The sequence below is a fragment of the Jaculus jaculus genome, chromosome 2 (genome assembly GCF_020740685.1).
Source record: "Jaculus jaculus isolate mJacJac1 chromosome 2, mJacJac1.mat.Y.cur, whole genome shotgun sequence".
Taxonomy (NCBI): domain Eukaryota; kingdom Metazoa; phylum Chordata; class Mammalia; order Rodentia; family Dipodidae; genus Jaculus; species Jaculus jaculus.
In genome coordinates this window covers 106,453,602-106,475,317 of record NC_059103.1, presented here as the reverse complement: position 1 = coordinate 106,475,317, position 21,716 = coordinate 106,453,602, and the positions used below count along the sequence as shown (strand labels likewise).

Genomic DNA, 21,716 nt, shown 5'->3' with positions numbered 1-21,716 from the left:
ATCTGGATCTGTAAGCATGAAACAAATCTCTTCCTCCCATAAGCTGTCTGGTTGGAAGCTTATCCCACCAACATGAAGCTGACTAAAACATTATCTAGTCAGAAAAATGGAAATGAGAGCCATTCCACCTTATTTTAGATTTTCTATACTCTTTTGTCTACTTTATACCCAAGCACAGCATATTTTAATACTGAGATACATGGGCTGTGCAACTGAACAGGCCTCAGTTCAAACCTAGCTCTGGCACTTAAATGGTCCCATGATCTTGAACATGTTATTTATCATCTCTGGTTTTTGGACTTTTCACTGATGAACAGGTATGAATAGTAATAACATGGAGACTTGTGAAGTTTAAATGAAGTAATACATACAAAATAGGTGACAATTCTAACTCATAAGAAAAGTAATAGTTTTCAAAGTATAATATTTCCTGCAGTTTTCATACTAATTTTCCTTTCTTAACAAGATAGCTTAATGGAAATCATTAAAATTTATAGTCAAGAACTACATTAATGGTGCTTAAGGATTGGATGGTTGGTTGGTTGGTTGGTTTAAAATAGGATGCTATGTAGCTTGGTTTTCTGGAACACACTATGTACATCAGGTTGGCCTCAACCTTGTCTCAATCCTCCTGCCTCTGTTTCCTCAGTGCTGGGATTGCAAGTGAGTACCACTGTTTACAGTTGCTGTTTGCTTTTCACTTACTGGGTGATATCATACTGTCCAGGACCAGGCCCCAATTTTGGGGGCAACTCTCGTCTTCCTGAAGTGTTGCCAAAATGTACACCTCTGTATTTCAAAGTTGCAATGGGAACTTCCTGAAAAATGAAAAAGTGAGGATGAGACAGTTTAAACAAGTTAGCAAGCAATGTTCAACTTCACTGAAGTCTAAACCTATAGCAAGAATAGCCACAGTCAAAAGGGTTCCGCTGGTGAAATGCCAGGGTTCATTAACAGAACATGCCCATCCCTCCCTTGCATCAGACTGGATTCTGAGAGAAGTACCGCTAAGATTAGGACATCCTCCATCAGTATGAAACTGCATGAGCAGCTCTGCTCTTGGCAGTATACACAGCCACCAAATACTTTCAGAGAAGGGTGGAAAGGACACTTATTGTACTTAGAGAAAGAAAAAAAGTCTATTTAAAATTCCTTAATTGAGGGCTGGAGAGATGGCTTAGCGGTTAACTACTTGCCTGTGAAGCCTAAGGACCCCGGTTTGAGGCTTGATTCCCCAGGACCCACATTAGCCAGATGCACAAGGGGCGCAGGCGTCTCGAGTTTGTTTGCAGTGGCTGGAAGCCCTGGTGCACCCATTCTCTCTCTCTCTATTTCCCTCTTTCTCTCTCTGTCTGTTGCTCACAAATAAATAAAAATAAACAAAAAATTAAACTTTAAAATTCCCTAATTGAACAAATTGAGAAAATGCAAATGTTACCAACAGACTTCTAGTTGCATGGTACTTAAAAACCATGTAAAATTTTCAAAAAATAATAAATAATTAAAAATAAATAGTGCCTCAGTTCATTTTGTTAATGCTTAAGGAAATAACATTGTTCATTTTAATACCAAAGAAAGTATTTGCTACAGAAGGAAATCAACAATAATTTGTCCTTTAACATTAATAACAATAAATGTCAAAATTCATCAAAATAAGAGAGACTTATTGAGATGGGGAGGGGATATGATGGAGAATGGAATTTCAAAGGGGAAAGTGGGGGGAGGGAGGGTATTACCATGGAATATTTTTTATAATCATGGAAAATGTTTTAAAAATTGAGAAAAAATAAAATTAAGTAAGAATTTAAATAAATAAATAAATAAATGTCAAAATTAATTCTGACCCATGAAGAGTCAAAGCGCCTGGTTTCACTGGGTGTCTAAAGTAGTGATGTGTAACACAGAAAGAATAATAGTAAGAAAAGTAACATCTCTTCCAAAAGCCCTCTTCTTCTGACCTTCTGCTTTTTGTGGGGGGTGGAGCGGAGAATGTGTATATTATGTGGTGTGTGCATGTATGTATGTGTATATGCATATTCATATGTATGTGTGCCCTATGTGTGTGAAGTCACTCTCTACCCTGTGTTTTTGTTTTTGGGGTTTTTTTTCGAGGTAGGGTCTCACTCTAGCCAAGGCTGACCTGGAACTCACTCTGTAATTCCAGTCTGACTTTGAACTCATGATTCTCATACCTCTATCTCATGAGTGCTGAGATTAAAGGCATACTCCACCATATTTATTTACTTCCAAGAACAGTGAGAGACAGATATAGATAGATGGATGGATGGATGGATGGATAGATAGATAGATAGATAGATAGATAGATAGATAGATAGATGTGCATATGTATATGTGTATATACATCTATAGATAGATAGATGTGCATATGTATATGTGTATCTATGTATGTATATATATAAATATATATACATACTTTTATTGACAAGCTCCATACATATAGACAATATAGCATGATCATCATTCCCTCCTACCACTCTCCCTTTTTTCCCCTGCCTATACCTCCTCCACTGAGTTTCTTCTTTCCAGTTAGTCTTTCTGCTATTTTGATGCCATCATTTTTCCCTCTTATTATGCAGGTCTTGTGTAAGTAGCTGAGACATCCTTAAGCAATAATTTAGGATTTTGCATGTGTATGTATGTACATGTATGTGTTTCACATGTGTATGGGTACATGTGTGTACATGCATGCACATGTGCATATGGAGGTCAGAGGTCTAAACCAGATGTCCTTCTTAGTCATTCACCAACTTATTTTATCTGACAGGGTCTCTCACTAATTTGGCTAGACTAGCTGGCCAGCAAGCCCCAGGGATTCTCCTGTCTCTGCCTTCCCAACACTGGGATTACAGGTATACAATACGATAAGTGGCTTTTACATGGGTGCTTGGGGTCTAAACTCCTACAGTAGTGCTCAGTCAAGTAGACTGAGCTCTCCAGACCTTTTTATTTAAGTTTTTTTAAACAAAACTATTTTAACTAAAGGTACTATATAAATTCTAGACTACTTACTTTCAATTATACTTGTAAAAATACTTTTAGGTAAGCTTGGGTTATTGAAATAATATAAGGTCCACATAACATAAATGTATAGTTTGACCTCATAAAACAGTGTGTTCGGTGTTCTTGGTGGCTATTTCTACAGTGTAACAAACATCCCTCAATGATCATTATAAACAATTTCGATGCAGTGAATAGAAATATTAGAGCTAAAATCAAGCAGTTTCAGTTCAAACTCTTATCTGCCCCACCTCACACCCCAAACTTCAGGAGTTGTGCAAAATAAGCAAAAATTGTCAGTGCTAGAAATCAGAAGGGTTCAGTGTCGTGGTAGACAGTTCAGGGAATTTTTAGAAGGTGGGGTGCAGCACGAATGGCCCCAGGGCATATGTAAAGCACCGCAGCTGGTTCCACTAACATCCCCAGAGACACAAGCTGGAGAGAAGGCCGCCTGACTGTGGAGGTGCATAGGTGCCTAGGCAGGGATTTCTAATGAGAGGCACCACACCAGAAAGGTTTGGGACATCGTAACAGATTCCACGAAAAGAAGGAAGTACTGGGCATTAGAGCTCAGCACAATGAAGCAGTCAACAGGTATGTTCAGACAGGACTCAGACATGTTTGGAGATGATTTGGGTTCAAGAGGGCAATCCACACTAACTCTGTGAAAAGCAGCTAATCAGTAGACTTTCAGTTAAGATGGTGGCTTAGGTACCAAGCCAAAGAAGCCTAGAGGGGATAAAGACCGAAAAAACTCAGCAAAATACACACTTTTACTAAAAAGTGAGGTATACAGGAAATCGAAATGGCAGTGGAGATGTAGAAGAGATCCAGAGCCGACATAGGCCAGCAAAAGTGACCCCGGCACAGCACACCAGAAAGCCACCAGGCTCAGCTCCACTGCAGGAAAAGGCAGGTGCGGGGATTTTCCACTCACATCAGAGCTCTCCGCAACTCAAGAAATGTGAAGAGAGAGCGGCAGTGAACAACAGCAGAGCAGACCACGAGGTAGAAGAACACATGGAACAGCGAAAAAACCAGAGCAGCTGTGGCTCTCTCCCCTCCCCCACCACCTGTGCCCAGCTCCAGTGAACAGAACAGTGGTCCCAGGACCCGGCCATGCCAACTTGAGCCAACAGTGGGACACAAGCAGGAGCAGAGTCCTGCAGCAACATCAGCAGCTCCAGCACCAGCAGCAGCAGCAGCCCCAGCAGTGGCAGATCCAGTAGCAGCAGCAGCGGCAGAGCCAGCAGCGGCAGCTTCAGAGGAGGCAGTTGCAGAAGCACCAGCAGCAGCTTCAGAGGCAGCAGTCACAGATCCAGCACAGCAGCGGAAGATCCAGCAGTGGCAGCTAAAGCAGCAGCAGTGGCGGCAGCAGCAGCAGTGGACCCAGCAGAGGTGACAAACCCAGCAGCGGCAGCTTTAGCAGAAGTGGCAGTTCCAGCAGCGGGGGTGCCGATCTGCAGGGCCACAGTTGCCAGGCTTGGTTTGCCCCGCAGGAAAAGCCAGTGACCAGATCCAGAAATCAAACAACAGCCCAAAGACCCAGCCAGCAACTTCACTGAGACCAAAATCATCCAAAAAGGTAACTGGCATTGATTGCACCAGGGAAGGGTCTCACTTGGTCACAAACTGACTTGGATCCCTCAACAGACCAGAAATCTTCCTCTTTGTTCCTAGAGGATCTTGTGGTTATAATAACTACTCTTGTATAAATATTTGGTGCTGTTTAAATTTTAGAATCTACCTGTATTTCATTCCAATCAGCCTACTTGAATATTTCCATAGCAGGGAAACTCAACCCCTAGGAACACCTTTGTAGATACTCTGAGAGCGTTAAGAGCCACACCTAACACCTTAAGCTAATACCCTGAAGATATATAACATAAAATCAATTGATACAGCTAAGAATACCTAGCTAGCTAGAAAATTCAAGCATTAACTTAAACTAAGATGTAAAAATATATACATTATAACACAAGAAACACTAAAAGGCAAGACAATATAAATCCACCTAACAGTATTAATGCATCAGAAATAACCTTCAGGGAGAATGAGTTACAGGAAATACCTGAGAAAGATTTCAAAAGAATGATTGTAAATATGTTCAAAGAAGTCAGAGAACAAATCAAAGGAGTCAAAGAGGAAATCAAAGGAATCAAAGAAGACACAGGACACCAATTTCATGAAATAAAGAAGGCAATACAAGACATAAATAAAGAAATAGAAATAATAAAGAAAATAGTCAGAATTACTAGCAATGTTAACACAGTTAATGAAATAAAAAAACTGTATAAAATCTCACCAGTAGAATGGACGAAGGAGAAGACAGAATATCTAAGCTAGAAGACCAGGTGGCAGATCTAATACAGTCCAACAAAGAGAAAGACAAACTTATAGAAAAGCATGAGTGGGAATTTCAATATATTCAGGACACTATGAAAAGATCAAATATAAGATTTCAGGGCATAGTAGAAGGAGAAGAATTTCACTCCAAAGGCATAGTAGGCGTCTTCAACAAAATCATAGAAGAAAACTTCCCCCAAATTGGGAAAGAGGTACCAATGCAGATACAGGAAGCCTTTAGAACCTCAGCCAGACAAATCCTGGAAAGAACCTCTCTTCAGCATATTATAATCAAACTACCAAACACACAAACCAAAGAAAAAATATTGAAAGCAATTAGAGAGAAAAATCAAGTTACCTACAAAGGCAAGCCCATCAGGATTACAGCAGATTACTCAACACAAACTTTAAGCACCAGAAAGGCTTGGAGTGATGTTTTCCAAATTCTGAAAGATAACAACTGTCAACCAAGGTTACTTTACCCTGCAAAGCTATCCATTCAAATAGACAGAGAAATAAGGACATTCCATGACAAAAGAAGGCTAAAGGAGTATTTGAAGACAAAACCAACCAGCTCTACACAAAATACTTGATAGGATCCTCAATACTGAAGAAAAGGAAAAGCACACATATAAGAACCTGGAAAAAAACAAGCAATATTCAAATACTAGTTAACACAAGAAAGCAAAGGTAGAACCGGAACCACAAAAAAAAAAAAAAATGGCAAACATAAATACACACCTTTCAATAATATCTCTTAATATCAACAGCCTCAATGCTCCAACCAAAAGACATAGGTTTGCAGACTGGGTTAAAAATCAGGGTCCTACAGTTTGTTGTCTCCAAGAAAATCACCTTTCTACAAAGGATAGACATTATCTTAGGGTGAAAGGTTGGAAAACAGTGTTTCAAGCAAATGGGCCTAGAAAACAAGCAGGGGTTGCTATTCTAATATCTGACAAGGTAGACTTCAGTCCAACATGGGTCAAGAAAGATAAGGAAGGTCACTTTATATTGATTAAGGGCACACTCCAACAAGAGGACATTACAATCCTAAACATATATGCACCTAACATGGGGGCTCCCAAATTCATCAAACAAACACTATTAGAACTAAGATCACAGATAACACCAAACACAGTGGTGGTGGGTGACTTTAACACCCCACTCTCATCAATTGACAGGTCATCCTGGGAAAAAATAAACAGAGAGGCATCTGGACTAAATGAGGTCATAGAAGGAATGGACCTAATAGATATATACAGGGCATTTCATTCAAATACTGCAGAATATACATTCATTGCAGCAGCAAATGGAACATTCTCTAAAATAGATTATATATTAGGACACAAAGCAAATCTTAACAAATTCAGGAAAACTGAAATAATTCCTTGCATTCTATCTGACCACAATGGAATTAAACTACAAAACAGTAGCAAGAAAGGCTATAGAGCATACACAAAATCATGGAAACTAAACAATGCACTACTAAATGATGAATGGGTCAATGAAGAAATCAAGAAGGAAATCAACAAATTTATAGAGTCAAACGATAATGAGAACACAACATACCAAAATCTCTGGGACACAATGAAGGCAGTTCTAAGAGGTAAATTTATAGCCTTAAGTGCCTATATTAAGAAATTAGAAAGATCGCAAGTAAACGACTTAATGCTTCACCTTAAAGCCTTGGAACAAGAAGAACAAGGCAAACCAAAAATCAGTAGACAGGAAGAAATAACAAAAATTAGGGCAGAAATTAATGAAACAGAAACAAACAAAAAAAAATCCAAAGAATTAATGAAACAAAGAGTTGGTTCTTTGAAAGGATAAATTAGATTGATAAACTCTTAGCAAATCTGACCAAAGAAAGAGAGAAGAGACACAAATTAATAAAATCAGAGAAGAAAAAGGTAACATCACAACATATTCCAGAGAAATTCAAAAAATCACAGGGACTTACTATAAAAGCATATACTCCACAAAGTATTAAAATCTGAAAGAAATGGATGATTTCCTTGATTTATATAACCTACCTAAATTAAATCAAAATGAGATTAATCACTTAAATAGACCTATAACAAACATGGAGATCCGAATGGTTATCAATAATCTCCCAACTAAAAAAAGCCCAGGCCCAGATAGATTCACTGCTGAATTTTACCAGACCTTTAAGGAAGAACTAACACCATTGTTTCTTAAGCTCCTCCAGGAAATAGAAAGAGAAGGAACTCTACCAAGCTCTTTCTATAAGGCCAGCATCACCCTAATACCAAAACCAGGCAAAGAGAGAACAAAAAATGAAAATTACAGACCAATCTCCCTCATGAACATAGATGCAAAAATTCTCAACAAAATATTGGCAAACAGAATACAAGAGTATATCAGAAAGATCATTCACCCTGACCAAGTAGGCTTTATCCCGGAGATGCAGGGATGGTTCAATATATGCAAATCTATAAATGTAATACATTATATAAATGGGTTTAAGTACAGAAATCACATGATCATCTTATTAGATGCAGACAAAGCATTTGACAAAATCCAACATCCCTTCATTATAAAAGTCCTACAGAGACTGAGAATAGAAGGAACATATTTCAATATAATAAAAGCTATTTATGATAAGCCTACAGCCAACATATTACTAAATGGGGAAAAACTGGAAGCTTTTCCACTAAAATCAGGAACAAGACAAGGGTGTCCACTGTCCCCACTTTTATTTAATATAGTTTTAGAAGTCTTATCCATAGTAATAAGGCAAGAGACACACATAAAAGGGATACAAATTTTTGGAAAGGAAGAGATCAAGTTATCATTATTTGCAGATGATATGATTCTATACATAAAGGACCCTAAAGACTCTACTAGCAAACTGTTAGAGCTGATCAAAACCTACAGCCATGTAGCTGGATACAAAATTAATACACAGAAATCAGTAGCCTTCATATATGCTAACAACAAACACACAGAGGATGAAATCAGAGAATCACTCCCATGTACAATTGCATCAAAAAAAATAAAGTACCTTGGAATAAACCTAACCAAGGAAGTAAAGAATCTCTACAATGAGAACTTTAAAACACTCAAGTGAGAAATTGCAGAATACACTAGAAAGTGGAGAAAGATCCCTTGTTCCTGGATTGAAGAATCAATATTGTAAAAATGGCAATCTAGAAATTTAATGCAATCCCTATCAAAACTCCAAAGGCATTCTTCATGGAAATAGAAAAAACAAACCAAAAATTCATTTGGAATCACAAAAAAACCTCAAATAACTAAAATAATACTGAGCAAGAAAAATAAGGCTGGTGGTATCACCATACCCGATTTTAACCTATACTACAGAGCCATAGTAACAAAAACATTATGGTACTGGCACAAAAACAGACATGTAGATCAGTGGAACAGAATAGAGGACCCAGATATAAGCCCAGGTAGCTATAGCCACCTGATATTCGATAAAAGTGCCAAAAATACTCATTGGAGAAAAGACAGCCTCTTCAGCAAATGGTGTTGGGAAAACTGGATATATATTTGCAGAAGGATGAAAATAGATTCTTCTCTCTCACCATTCACAAGAATTAAGTCCAAATGGATTAAAGACCTTAACATCAGACCTGAAACTCTGAAACTGCTAGAGGAAAAAGTAGGGGAAACCCTTCAACGTATTGGTCTTTGCAAAGAGTTTCTGAATACAACCCCAATTGCTCAGACAATAAAACCACAGATTAATCACTGGGACCTCATGAAATTACAAAGATTTTGCACTGCAAAGGACACAGTGAAAAAAGCAAAGAGGCAACCTACAGAATGGGAAAAAATCTTTGCCAGCTATATATCTGGTAGAGGATTAATATCTAGGATATACAAAGGATTCAAAAGTTAAATAATAAGGAATCAAACAAGCCAATCAAAAAATGGGCTTTGGAGCTAAGTATAGCATTCTCAAAGGAAGAAATACGAATGGCATGTAAGCATTTAAAAAAATGTTCTACGTCACTAGTCATCAGGGAAATGCAAATTAAAACTACATTGAGATTCCATCTCACTCTTGTCAGATTGGCCACCATCATGAAAACAAATGATCATAAATGTTGGCAGGGATGTGGAAAAAAAGGAACCCTTCTACACTGCTGGTGGGAATGCAATCTGGTCCAGCCATTGTGGAAATCAGTATGGAAGTTCCTAAGATAGCTAAAGATGGATCTACTATATGACCCAGCTATAGCACTCCTAGGCATATATCCTAAGGACTCATCTCATTTCCCTAGAAGTACGTGCTCAACCATGTTCATTGCTGCTCAATTTATAATAGCTGGGAAATGGAACCGCTTAGATGTCCCTCAACTGATGAGTGGATAATGAAGATGTGGCACATTTATACAATGGAGATCTACTCAGCGGTTAGGAAAAATGAAGTTAGGAAATTTGCAGAAAAATGGATGGATCTGGAAAGGATTATACTAAGTGAGGTAACCCAGGCCCAGAAAGCCAAGCGCCACATGTTCTCTCTTATATGTGGATCCTAGCTACAGATGATTGGGCTTCTGCGTGAGAAGGAAAATACTTAGTAGCAGAGGCCAGTTAGTTAAAAAGGAGATATAAAGGGAAGAGAACAGAAGGGAGGAGGGTACTTAATAGGTTGGTATTGTATATATGTAAGTAGAATGATTGAGATGGGGAGGTAATATGATGGAGAATGGAATGTCAAAGGGGAAAGTGTGTGGAGGGGAGGGAGGGTATTACCATGGGATTTTTTTCATAATCATGGAAAATGTTAATAAAAATTAAATAGATAAAAAAAACAGCTAATCATGATATCCCTCACACTAGAAGAAAATCTTAGTTTAAAAAAAAAAAAGGCAATAACAAATACTGAGTATTTTCTATTGATTGCATTTCCCTCTAATACAGACACCTCTCGATGGATATGCCCATAACCTTGTGGCAGGCAAGGGAATCATTAAAAGCACAAACAGAATTCAGTACTACTGTCAGACCTTTCTTTTTTTTTTTTTTTTTAATTTTTATTTGAGAGCGACAGACACAGAGAGAAAGACAGATAGAGGGAGAGAGAGAGAGAATGGGCGCGCCAGGGCTTCCAACCTCTGCAAACGAACTCCAGACGCGTGTGCCCCCTTGTGCATCTGGCTAACGTGGGACCTGGGGAACCGAGCCTCGAACCGGGGTCCTTAGGCTTCACAGGCAAGCGCTTAACCACTACGCCATCTCTCCAGCCCAACCTTTCTAACAGAGCATAACACATACAAAAAAGGACCTTATCTGAAGCCACCCTCCCTGCCCCTCATCCTGCAGCTCATCTGTGACAGAGCCCTGGTGGAATGGCCAGCAGAGAGCGCCATCTGGCAAGAGCTGATCTGCCTAATGAGGCGCCAGTTGTGCTGGACAGCCTTGCTCTGGGAGCACAGCAGAGAGGCACATCTAGAAATACTTTGGAACAGGAAATCTGCAGAAAGGTTGAGGTCCTCTACCTTGATAGGGAAAGACAAGAAATATTGATGTTTATGATATCAACATTATTTCGTTTCTTTTGTTTTGTTTCATTTTTATTTATTTTTTAAGAGCGACAGAGAGAGAGAGAAAAAGGGAGGGGGAGAGAAAATGGGCGCGCCAGGGCCTCCAGCCATTGTAAACGAACTCCAGATGCGTGCGCCCCCTCGTGCATCTGGCTAACGTGGGTCCTGGGGAATTAAGCCCTGAACTGGGGTCCTTAGGTTTCACAGGCAAGCACTTAACTGCTAATCCATCTTTCCAGTCCGAAATATTATTTTTTATTGTTGTTATCCTCTATGGTATCTGCCTTCCTGGGAAAACTGATGGTATGTGAATAAATGATTAAGCCTTATTCCTTCTAAGAATAGTTCCGTCATTGTACATGGTCTCATTGCCCTTGGTTTATTGATCTGCAGACTCCTTCTAATGAATTACGAGTGTTATCTTCCCCACTTCACTATGGGCATCCTACCTTAACACCATGAGTGATGGGTGATTCAGTCCTAGAAAGCACTATTTCAAAGTAAAATACATTGCTATTAGTATTGTTACCAAAAAAAAAAAAAAAAAAAAAAAATCTGGCTGGGCATGGTGATGTACACCTTTAATCCCAGCACTCAGGAGGCAGAGGTTAAAGAATTACTGCGAGTTCAAGGCCATTCTGAGACTACATAGTGAATTCCAGATCAGTCTGGGCTAGAGTGAGACCCTACCTCAAAAGAAAAAAAAAATGATTGATAATTTTGAAGCCATACCTCGTACCAGATCCTTGAAAGATCAAGGCTATGAATAAAATTTGATAACTTAGATGTTCACACAACAACAAATATATTTACTATAGTTTATAGATTTGTCAAAAGAATCAATATTTTAAAAGACAACTTTGATAATTTTTTTTGAGCAGGGTTTCACTTTAATCCAGGATGTCCTGGTACTCACTCTGTAGCCTCAGAATGGCCTGGAACTCATAGAGCTCCTCCTACCTCAAGCATCCTTCCAAGTACTTAGATTAAAGGTGTGAGCCACCACACCATGCCCTTTGATAAGATTTTCTGTTGCATTCTTTAATGTTAAAAAGTATATTAATTTTTTTCCTTTTTTACCCTCATCCTATGGCTTAACTCAGGTCCTTAAGCATACTAAGTTCATGCTCTAGGACTGAGTTATCTACCTAACTCCATGTGAAGTTCTTATAGTTACTTTAACACAAATCTGTGTTAAATTGTGTCCAAAAAGCATTCCTCGTATAAATTCATATTAGTGATATTTTATAGCTCAACTACTGAGTAATTCAAAAGGTAGTCACTTAGTTATGCATACATACATATTCATGTGAATAAAAAAGTAGTCACATACAAAATTTAAGACATTAGCAAAATCCTTTTCCTGTATATACAATAAAACTCATCTCATGTAAATGTTTAAATGACAACTAATTAGCTCACTAGCCTCTATATCCCCCCAGTAAATGTTCAGTCTGAAATTAAATAAAGGCAGATGTTATCAACACAAGCAGACAAATGTTACCTATAAAAAACATTCACAAGCCGGGCATGGTGGCACACGCCTTTAATTCCAGCACTCAGGAGGGTGAGGTAGGAGGATCACTGTGAGTTCAAGGCCACCCTGAGACTACAGAGCTAATTACAGGTCAGCCTGGACCAGAGTGAGATCCTACCTAAAAAAACCAAAAAAAAAAACCTTCACAATATTGAGCCCATCAACATTTTGTCATATATGATGAAGAGGGCAAGAAAAAAAAAAAAAACTGAAAGGAGTTAATAGGAAAGAAGGGATTTACTGAAAGGGAGTTGAAAGGGGGGGAACAAAAGAAGGTGATGGGAGGGGCTTATGATCAAATTAAAGTAGGCACATACATGAAAACTGTCATAAGAAGTTTAGAAGTATAGACAGAAAATAAAGACTAAGTTGATGCACATTTAATCCTAAATCATACTTGCTTTTGTCAAAAAGTGTTGGCAATGCCAACTTCAAGGTCACTGTTATTAGCAAATAAAATATGATTTAATTGAGGCAAAAACCCAGCATGGAGCTACAAAATTTTAAGTGATTGCTATAATAAAATTTGAAAAAGAATTACTGGCTGCCACTCTCAGTGACAATTAAATAAATTTAGAAGGGACATGTAGCTTTTACATCTCATCCTTCCATAATTAAATGTGTAAATAGAAGTATAAAGGATTATAAGCCTCAAGGTGCATAAATTTAAACACTAATGGACTGTTCTCCAGTGTGGCAACACACAGTGGTTCCCAGCATGTGATCTCTAAAGCAAGTCAGCATCATAATTCCAACCTTCTTGTCTGTGAAATGCACCTCTGAAAAATATATTGCTAACAAGCATTGGGGCTCTTCCAAACGAGTTCTATAACCCTATTTTATATTTAAGCTTTATATAAATATTATTTTATGCTTAATATTTTAATTTATATAATATATACTTAAATATAAATAGTATATTTAGGTCAAGCCTTCAGTAGATGTGACTAATCAGTTAGGAATAATCACAATAATTATTCCTCTATTAGATTAGTTTGCTAATCTTCAATTAATATAGGAAATGAGCCCACATAAAATATTGTCTTAAGAACAAGAAAAGAGCTACACAGAATTATCAGAAACTTGGATACAATGTGGTTTTATCTCTTACACAGCAGTCTGAAGAACCTGTTTTTCTGCATGAGAAATAAATAAATAATGTCTTCCACTACCAAGCTTTGCCACCCTATCTCTAGTTCTTTCAAATTCAAGATGGGAATTTCACAATTAAACTTCACCAAATCCCTGGAATACTGAACACTAGGCCTTTAATGTGCATGTAAATCTGTTTTTGCCTAATATGTTTTCCTAAATTAGACTTGGATTTCTATTCTAGTAAGTACAAATTGAATTGACTCAATAATTACTAAAAATAGGTTATCAACTAAATTGTACCTATTAACAGTATCTAATAAATGTTCTTTTTTCTGTTTTCTATGAAAAATTTAGTCAAAAGAAATAAAGTTTACAGACTGGAGAGTTGCCTCAGCAGTTAAGCTGCTTCCCTACAAAGCCTAATGACCTGGATTTGATTCCCCAGTACCCACATAAAGCCAGAGGTGCAGTGCAGCACGTACATCTGAAGTTCATTTGTAGCAGCTGGAGGCCCTGGCACAACCCCCACCCCCTCTCTCTCTATGTCTGACTGCCATCTGTCTGTCTCTCTCTGCTTGTAAATAAATATTTTTTTCAAAAAAATTAAGTTTAAATGTCAAAATAAAGCTTATTCATGTGGGGAAAGGATTTTTACAGATCTGGGAATGCTTAGAGGCATTTGGCCTTCTAATATAAGATAAATTAGTCTAAAAAAAAGACATAGTTTATACAAAAGTACATTTTAAAGCAATAATTTCATTTTAAGATTTAAAAGTAATTGGGCATTATTAAAGTTACAAAGTCTAATTTTATGCTGTTATTAACAAGTGATGAGATGATCCAGGCCTGAAAACAAGGTAGGGAATAAACAGTAAGAGTGAAATCTCCTGAGAGTCCACACATCTAAGGAAAAGTGTGAATCTTCAGAGTGTGAACAGGAAACATCACATATAAGATCCCTATTTTATTTCATCACAAATAACCTGGTTCTCCAAAAGTTTTACAGTATGGTACAATTCACTTTGGCCTTAACATATCAGCTTACTACCTACATTATAATGCAAAATGTTAATTCTAGTTTATTTCATAATCAATAGGAATCAGAGTTTCAGTCCAAAAGTTAAGTAATAATTCCTTACATAATTATCTTACTTCTGTACTTTAATTCACTGTGTGAATTTCAGTTCTTATCAACAGCCTTTCATTTCAGTCCAAATCCTTTAGAATTTCTTGGAGGGTAGGTGGTAAAAACAAATTCTTTCATTTCTGTTTATGTCATGTCTTAGTTTTTCCTTAATTTACAAAGAACACTTTGGTTAAATGTAAAATTCTTTTTTAAATATTAGTTTGAGCTGGAGAGATGGCTTACCAGTTAAGGAACTTGCCTTCAAAGCCAAAGGACCTAGGTTATAACTCCCCAGGACCCACATAAGCCAGATGCACAAGGTAGCACATGCATCTGTAGTTCATTTGCAGTAGCAGGAGGCCCTGATACATCCATTCTGTCTGTCTCTTTCCCTCTCTCTCCCACCCCCTCCCTCTCTTCTTCTCTCCCTCCCTCCCTCCCTCTCCCTCTCCCTCTCCCTCTCCCTCTCTCTCTCCCTCTCCCTCTCCCTCTCCCTCTCCCTCTCCCTCTCCCTCTCCCTCTCCCTCTCTCTCTCTCTCTCTCTCTCTCTCTCTCTCAAATAAATAAATAAAAATTAGTTTTTAGGTTAGCACACAAAGTAATAGGTTTCATCATGGCATCTTCATACATATGTGTCATGATACTTAGTTCTCATTTGTTCCCCTTCCCCGTTTCTCTCCCAGGAGCCCCTCTTCAGCTGGTTCCCTATCTGCCTACAGCTAATTTCCCATTCTGCTCTCCTATTATATTTATTCCATTCCTCTCTCCATTTTCTGTTTCCCTTCAGAACTCTTCCTCCTTTCCATGGTCACCCTTCAAATTTCATGACCTACAAATTCACATATATAAATACACATGTGAATATATAAATATATACAATTTAAAGCTTATGTTCCACATATGTAGAAAAAAATATAGTATTTATCTTTCTTGGTCCAGCTTGTTTCATTTAACATAATGATTTCCATTTGCATCCATTTTCCTGCAACTGTCATAATTTCACTCTTCCTTATGGCTGCATAAAATTCCATTGTGTATACATATATGTACCACATTTTCTTTATCTATTCATGTGTTGATGGGCATCTAGGCTGGTTACATTTCCTTGCTACTGTGATTAGTGCAATAATAAACATGGATGTGCAAGTATGGTGTATTCACTTAGAGTCCAGGAGTAGTGTAGTTGGATCCGATGGTGGTTTTACTTTCATTTTTTTATGAACTTCCATATGGATTTCCATGGGGCTGCACTATTTCACATTCCTATTCAGCTGTGAAGAAAGGGATTCTCCTTCCCCACATCATTTGGCAACATTTATTGTCACTTATTTTCACATGTCATTCTGACTGTAATGAGATGAAATTGCAAAGCAATTTGTTTTACTTTTCCCTGGTGGTGAAGAATATTGAATATGTTTTTAAGTATTTATTGGCCATTTGTATTTTTCTATTGAGAACTGTCTGTTCAGTTCATTTGCCCATTTGTTAATTGGATGCTAATCATTTTTGATGTTTAATTTTTGCCTATCATGTACAATGGTTATTAATCCCCTATCTGATGCAGGGTTGGCTGATTGTTTTTCAAGTTCTGTGGGCTGTCTCTTCCCTCTACTGATTGTTTAGCTATTCAGAGACTACTTAATATCATTAGTACCATTTGTCAACATCTTGGTATTATTTCCTATTCAGAACATCCTTGGTTATGTCTATACTTAAAGTGTTTTACTTATATTGTTCTCTAGCAGTTTCAAAGTTTTAGATTTTACATTAAGGCCTCTAATCCATTTTAATTGATTTTTTTTGTGCAGGGTGAGAGACATGAATCTAAGTTCATTCTTTTATATGTGGAAATCCAGTTTTCCCAGCATCTTTTGTTAAATAGGTTTTCTTCTCTTCAATACAGTTTTTGATAACTGTAGCTGTGTGGATTTATTTATTACTTCTTTATCCCCTTTATCTGTTCTTGTGCCAGTGCCATGTTGGTTTTGTTAATATGGCTTTGTAACATAATTTGAGAGTGAGTGTTGTGGTATCTCCAGCATTGCTGTTTCTGCTAAGGATTATTTTAGCTATTCTGGCCCTTTTATGTATCTGTATGAATTTTAGAATTTTTTCTAATTTAATTTAAAAAATGACTGTGGTAGTTTGATTCAGGTGTTCCCCATAAAGTTAGGTGTTTTGAATGCTAGGCTCCCAGCTGATAGAGATTTGGAAATCAATGCCTCCTAGAGGCAGTGTGTTGTTGGGGGTGAATTTATGGGTGTTATAGCCAGTTTCCCCTTGCCAGTGTTTGACACACTCTGTTGCTATTGTCCACCCAATGTTGGTGAGGAGGTGATGTCCACCCTCTGCTCATGCCATTGTTTGCTCCTGCCATCATGGAGCTTCCCCTAGAGTCTCTAAGACAAAATAAACCATTTTTTCCCCCACAAGCTGCTCTTGGTCCTGTGATTTCTGACAGCAATGAGAACCTGACTGCAACAATGACATTGGAATTTTAATGGTATTTAATTGTATTGAATCTGTACATTGCTTTTGGCAATGTAGCCAGCCAGCCATTTTCATGTAAATAATTTGCCTATACATGAGCACATCTTTTTTTTTTTTTTCATCTTCTACTGTTGTCTTTAATTTCTTTCTTCCAGGTCTACTTGGTTTGGTTTATTTCTGAGTATTTATTTATTTATGTATTTTGAGAGAGAGAGAGAGGCATAAAGAGAGAGAAAAAAATGGGCGCTCCAGGGCCATTAGCCACTGCGACACATAATGTGTGTGATATTGCATGCTTGCTTCACTGTGCATCTGGTTTACATGGAACGTGGAGCTTCAAACAGGAGGTTTTAAGTTTCATAGGCAAGCATCCTAACTTCTGAGTCATCTCTAGCCCTAATTCTGAGTATTTTTTGCTGCTGTGAATGATTTTTCTCTTAACTAGGTCATTTTAGGTATATAGGAAAGCTACCAATTTTTTAAAGTAATTTTTCCCTTGAGAACATTCTTTTTTATTTATTTTTATTTTGTAGTCAGTGAATACATTCAAGTTGAAAGCTACCAATTTTTTATGATGATTTTGTATTCTGACACTTTGCTGAAAGTATCAGACCTAATAATTTTATAGTAGTGCCTTTTTAAGTACAAAATTAAGTGTAGGATTTAAGTATAAGATTTCATGGTCTGGAAATGGTGATAATTTGACTTCTTCCTTTCTAATTTGTATCCATTTTGTTTCTTTTACTTGCCTTATTGATCTAGCTAAGACTTTGCACATTATATTAAATAAGAATATATAGAGTGGGCAACTTTGTCTCATTCCATATTTTCTGGAAAATGCTCTGTTTTACTCCATTTAGTATAACACTAGTGATAGGTTTATTAACTATAACCTTTATTATGTTGAAACATTTTCCTTCTATTCCTAGTTTATTCAAGGCCTTTATCATGAAGGGATTCTAAATTTGTTGAAGGCTTTTTCCACATCAATTAAGATGATCATGAGGTTTCTGTTCTTATATTTAAGGGCTAAATTACACTTATTGATATGAGTATGTTGAAAACCCTTGCACCACAGGAACAAAACCAATATGGTCATGGTGTATTACCCTTTTAACATGGTGTTGACTTTAGCTTATAAGAACTTTATGGAGAATTTTTCCATGTCTGTTCATGAGGAAAATTTCTCTGCTGGAGATGTTGTAGTTTGACTGTAAAACATCTCTCCTGGGCCTGTGTGTTTGAATGCTGTTTGACCACTTGATCACCAGCTTGTGGTGAAGTTTGGAAATATAGTATAACCTTTAGGATGTGGAACTTTGCTGGAGAAAATGGGTCAGTGGGAGTCCCTTGAAGTTTTGTAGCCCAGCCCCACTCCCTATTCACCTTCTGCTTCAAAATTTTGAGCATAATGAGACCAGCTCTATTCCTACTAATGCCATCATGCCTCCCCCACCATGATGGATTTTACCCCCTGAAGCTGTAAGCCAAAAGAAAGCCATTTCCTTCCCTAAGCAGCTTCTGATCTGGTATTAATTGTTCACAACAAGATAGCAACTGATACAGTAGGTTGTCTAACTGTAGATTACAGGCTGCATGCATCTCAGGATAGCTATAAATTTCACTCAACACATTTGTAGATCACAATGTCATGTTGCAATGTCAAAACATAGGAAGTCCTTACTTTAAAGTTTCCTTTGTTGTGCTGTTTTGGGAGCCTGGTATCAAATGAAAATGATGCTGGCTTCATGGAGTGAGTAATGATACTTACAAACTTTCCTCTTAAAATTTTCATAACTCAGAGGGCCCCTAAAACAATATGGGCTATTATCATTGGTCTTGGTTGCTCACCAAATCTAGAAGGTAAGCCTCTATTGCTGAAGATACTACTTGCTACAGATGCAGCACATAAAGAAACCAAACTAGAAATGAGTTGGAAGCTTTCTCCCTGCCAGCTACCTTTCTTCATGCTAGAAGGTACTATACAAGGGACTGAGGGAGAAAAGTCATAAATAGTCCTACAGATGGACCCTGGGATCTCCAAAACCAACTGCCAGACAAGATATGAGTATTGGTGCAATAATGGCATTAATGTTATGGAAGTAATTAACCACTTTATGATTGGATCTGAGATGTGCTCCACAGGAAAGAATTAATGCCTAGTACTCAAAAACCAGTCCAAACTGTGTAGATAGGGACATATGCCCTAAGTCAGAACCCACTACTATAGTTATGTTAAAAGGGCAACAGATCAAATTGCACCCTAAATATCTATTTATGTTCCCACACATTAGTATTGTTCTCAACTTCCATTACAGATTTTCTATCTGCAATGGGCAGAGGGTAATGCAAAGAAACACAGCTGGCAAAATTGCTAAGAATAAGTGACTACTGCATGCTCATCCACAAACAAGACATCTAAACCAACCACTTCAAAGCTCAAGGAACCCTGAGGAAGACAGGACAAAAAGAGCATAAGTGTAGGAGGTAGAGAAGGATGGCTGTGGAATTCTGTCATCATACTCGTGAATTAACAGCAGCCGTGGATTCCTGCACAAGATTGAGTCTGTAAATATTTCATCATTGAGAAAGATTTATAAGACCTAAAACCTCCCAGAGTAGCTAATGGCAGGTAATATTTGCTGAGAGAAAGGGGGTTCATGTTCTTCAGTGGTATAGCCACTAGTAAATTGCCCTTTCACCAGGAAATAACCTCTCATCCATGATCATACAATAAACTCTAATTTGATTCAATGGATAACAACAAAAAGGCATGAAAGTAGGATGGAAACTAACTGGGAAGAATAAGGGTTTTAGTGATAGTATGAGAAGTATTAAAAGAGTAATTAGGGGATAATACAATCAAAATAAATTATATACACGTATGAAAGTGTCAAAAAATATTAAACCTGTTGTAGCTGTATCCTAGAAGGTTTAGTAAGTTGTGCTTTCATTTTCATTTGATACTAAAAAGTTTTTAATTCTCTCTGTTATTTTTTTCAATGACTTGCTGGGTATTAAAGAGCTTGTTGTTTAGGCTTCATGTATTTGTGTAGTTTCTGTAGTTTTTATTGCTGTTGCTTCCTACTTTTATTATATTTTGATCTAGAAAGATACAAGAGATGATTTTTATTCTTAGACCTAATTTAGGGCCTGAATATGGTCTGTCTTTAAAAAGTATGCATACACTATTTCCATTGGATAGTGTATTCTGAAGATATTTGTTAAATTCATTTAAGCTATAGTGTAGTTTAATTCTGAGGTTTTTTTGTTGCTTTTTTAATTTGCATAACCTATCTAGAGGTGATAGTGGGATGCTGAAATCATTCAACAATATTATATCAGGATCCATCCAGATCTTTTATGTCCAGTAGCATCTGGTACATTTATATTTACAGCTATAAACTTTCTTGATGAATCTTTTATTAATATGCAGTAGGCTTATTTACCTTTTTTAGCAAATTTTGGTTTTAAGTCTTCCTGATCAGCCATGATACTAGCTATACTAACTTGTTTTCAGTTTTTGATCACTTGGTGAATTCCATCCTTTGATTCTGAGTGTATAGCTCTATATTCAACAGTAAGGTATGTTTATTTGGGGGGAGATGTAGGGTGTATGTGTGTGTGTGTGTGTGTGTGTGTGTGTGTGTGTGTGTGTGTGTGTGTATGTGCATGTGCATGTGCTATATGCACATGTGTGAGGATGCCAGGGGTGGACATTTCCTTCCTTTATTGTTCTTCCTCCTTATTTCCTTGACATATTCTCTCACAAAATATGAAACTTGTGTTATTTTTCTTTGTTAGGCTAGATGACTAGTGATCTCCAGCAATTCTCCTGTCTGTACTCCACCCTCTCAGTAATGGCATTACAGGCATGTGTAGCTATGCCTTGTTCTTTGTGGAGGCTTTTTAGGATAGAATTCAAGTCCTTATGCTTCCTTGCAAGTGCCACTGAGACAACTCCCCAGCCCCAGGATCTTGTTCAGCCAGACAGTAGGTATCTCTTTATTGGTGAGTTAAGGCCATTTATATGTAAGGTTATAAATGAGAAATCTTTACTGACTCTTCTAATTTGTTGGTTATTTTTCTGATTTACTGGATTATTATTCATTTTTTACTTTATCTTCTATTAGTAGCAGGAGTTTTGTGGTTTAATATGTTGGGAATGATAAATTATTTCCCAGTTCTCCTTTATTTGGCCATTTTCTCAATTAACTTATTCTTTCCTGTGTCCCAGTGGTTGAGACTATCTTTCTTCCTCCTCTGTATATAATATTCCCTTAACTACCTTCTGCAGGGCTATCTTGGTGGTCATGTCTGCCTTGGTGTGAACTTGTCTTGAAATATCCTGATTTCCTTGCCAATTTTAGAAAATATCCCTACTAGATATATAATTCTTGATGGACATTATTTACTTTTGGATCTTAAAATATACCATTCCATGTTTTCCTAACTTCTAGGGTTACCAACAAAGAAATATGTTATTCTGATATTTTGCCTATATGAGTTGTCATTTTTATCTTAGAGATTTTGGTATATTTTTCTTTGTATTTGGGCTATCTTG

The 21,716-nt window shown here is 37.3% G+C and overlaps 1 protein-coding gene across 1 annotated transcript in view; it reads right to left on the bottom strand.

The window, feature by feature from the left end:
* Nucleotides 1-21,716, bottom strand: part of Stpg2 (sperm tail PG-rich repeat containing 2) — a 447,430-nt gene that overhangs the window by 388,851 nt on the left and 36,863 nt on the right. The window contains exon 5 of the mRNA XM_004661543.2: nt 706-818. Coding sequence (XP_004661600.2) covers nt 706-818 — 113 coding nt within the window. The remainder of the gene's footprint in view (nt 1-705; nt 819-21,716) is intronic.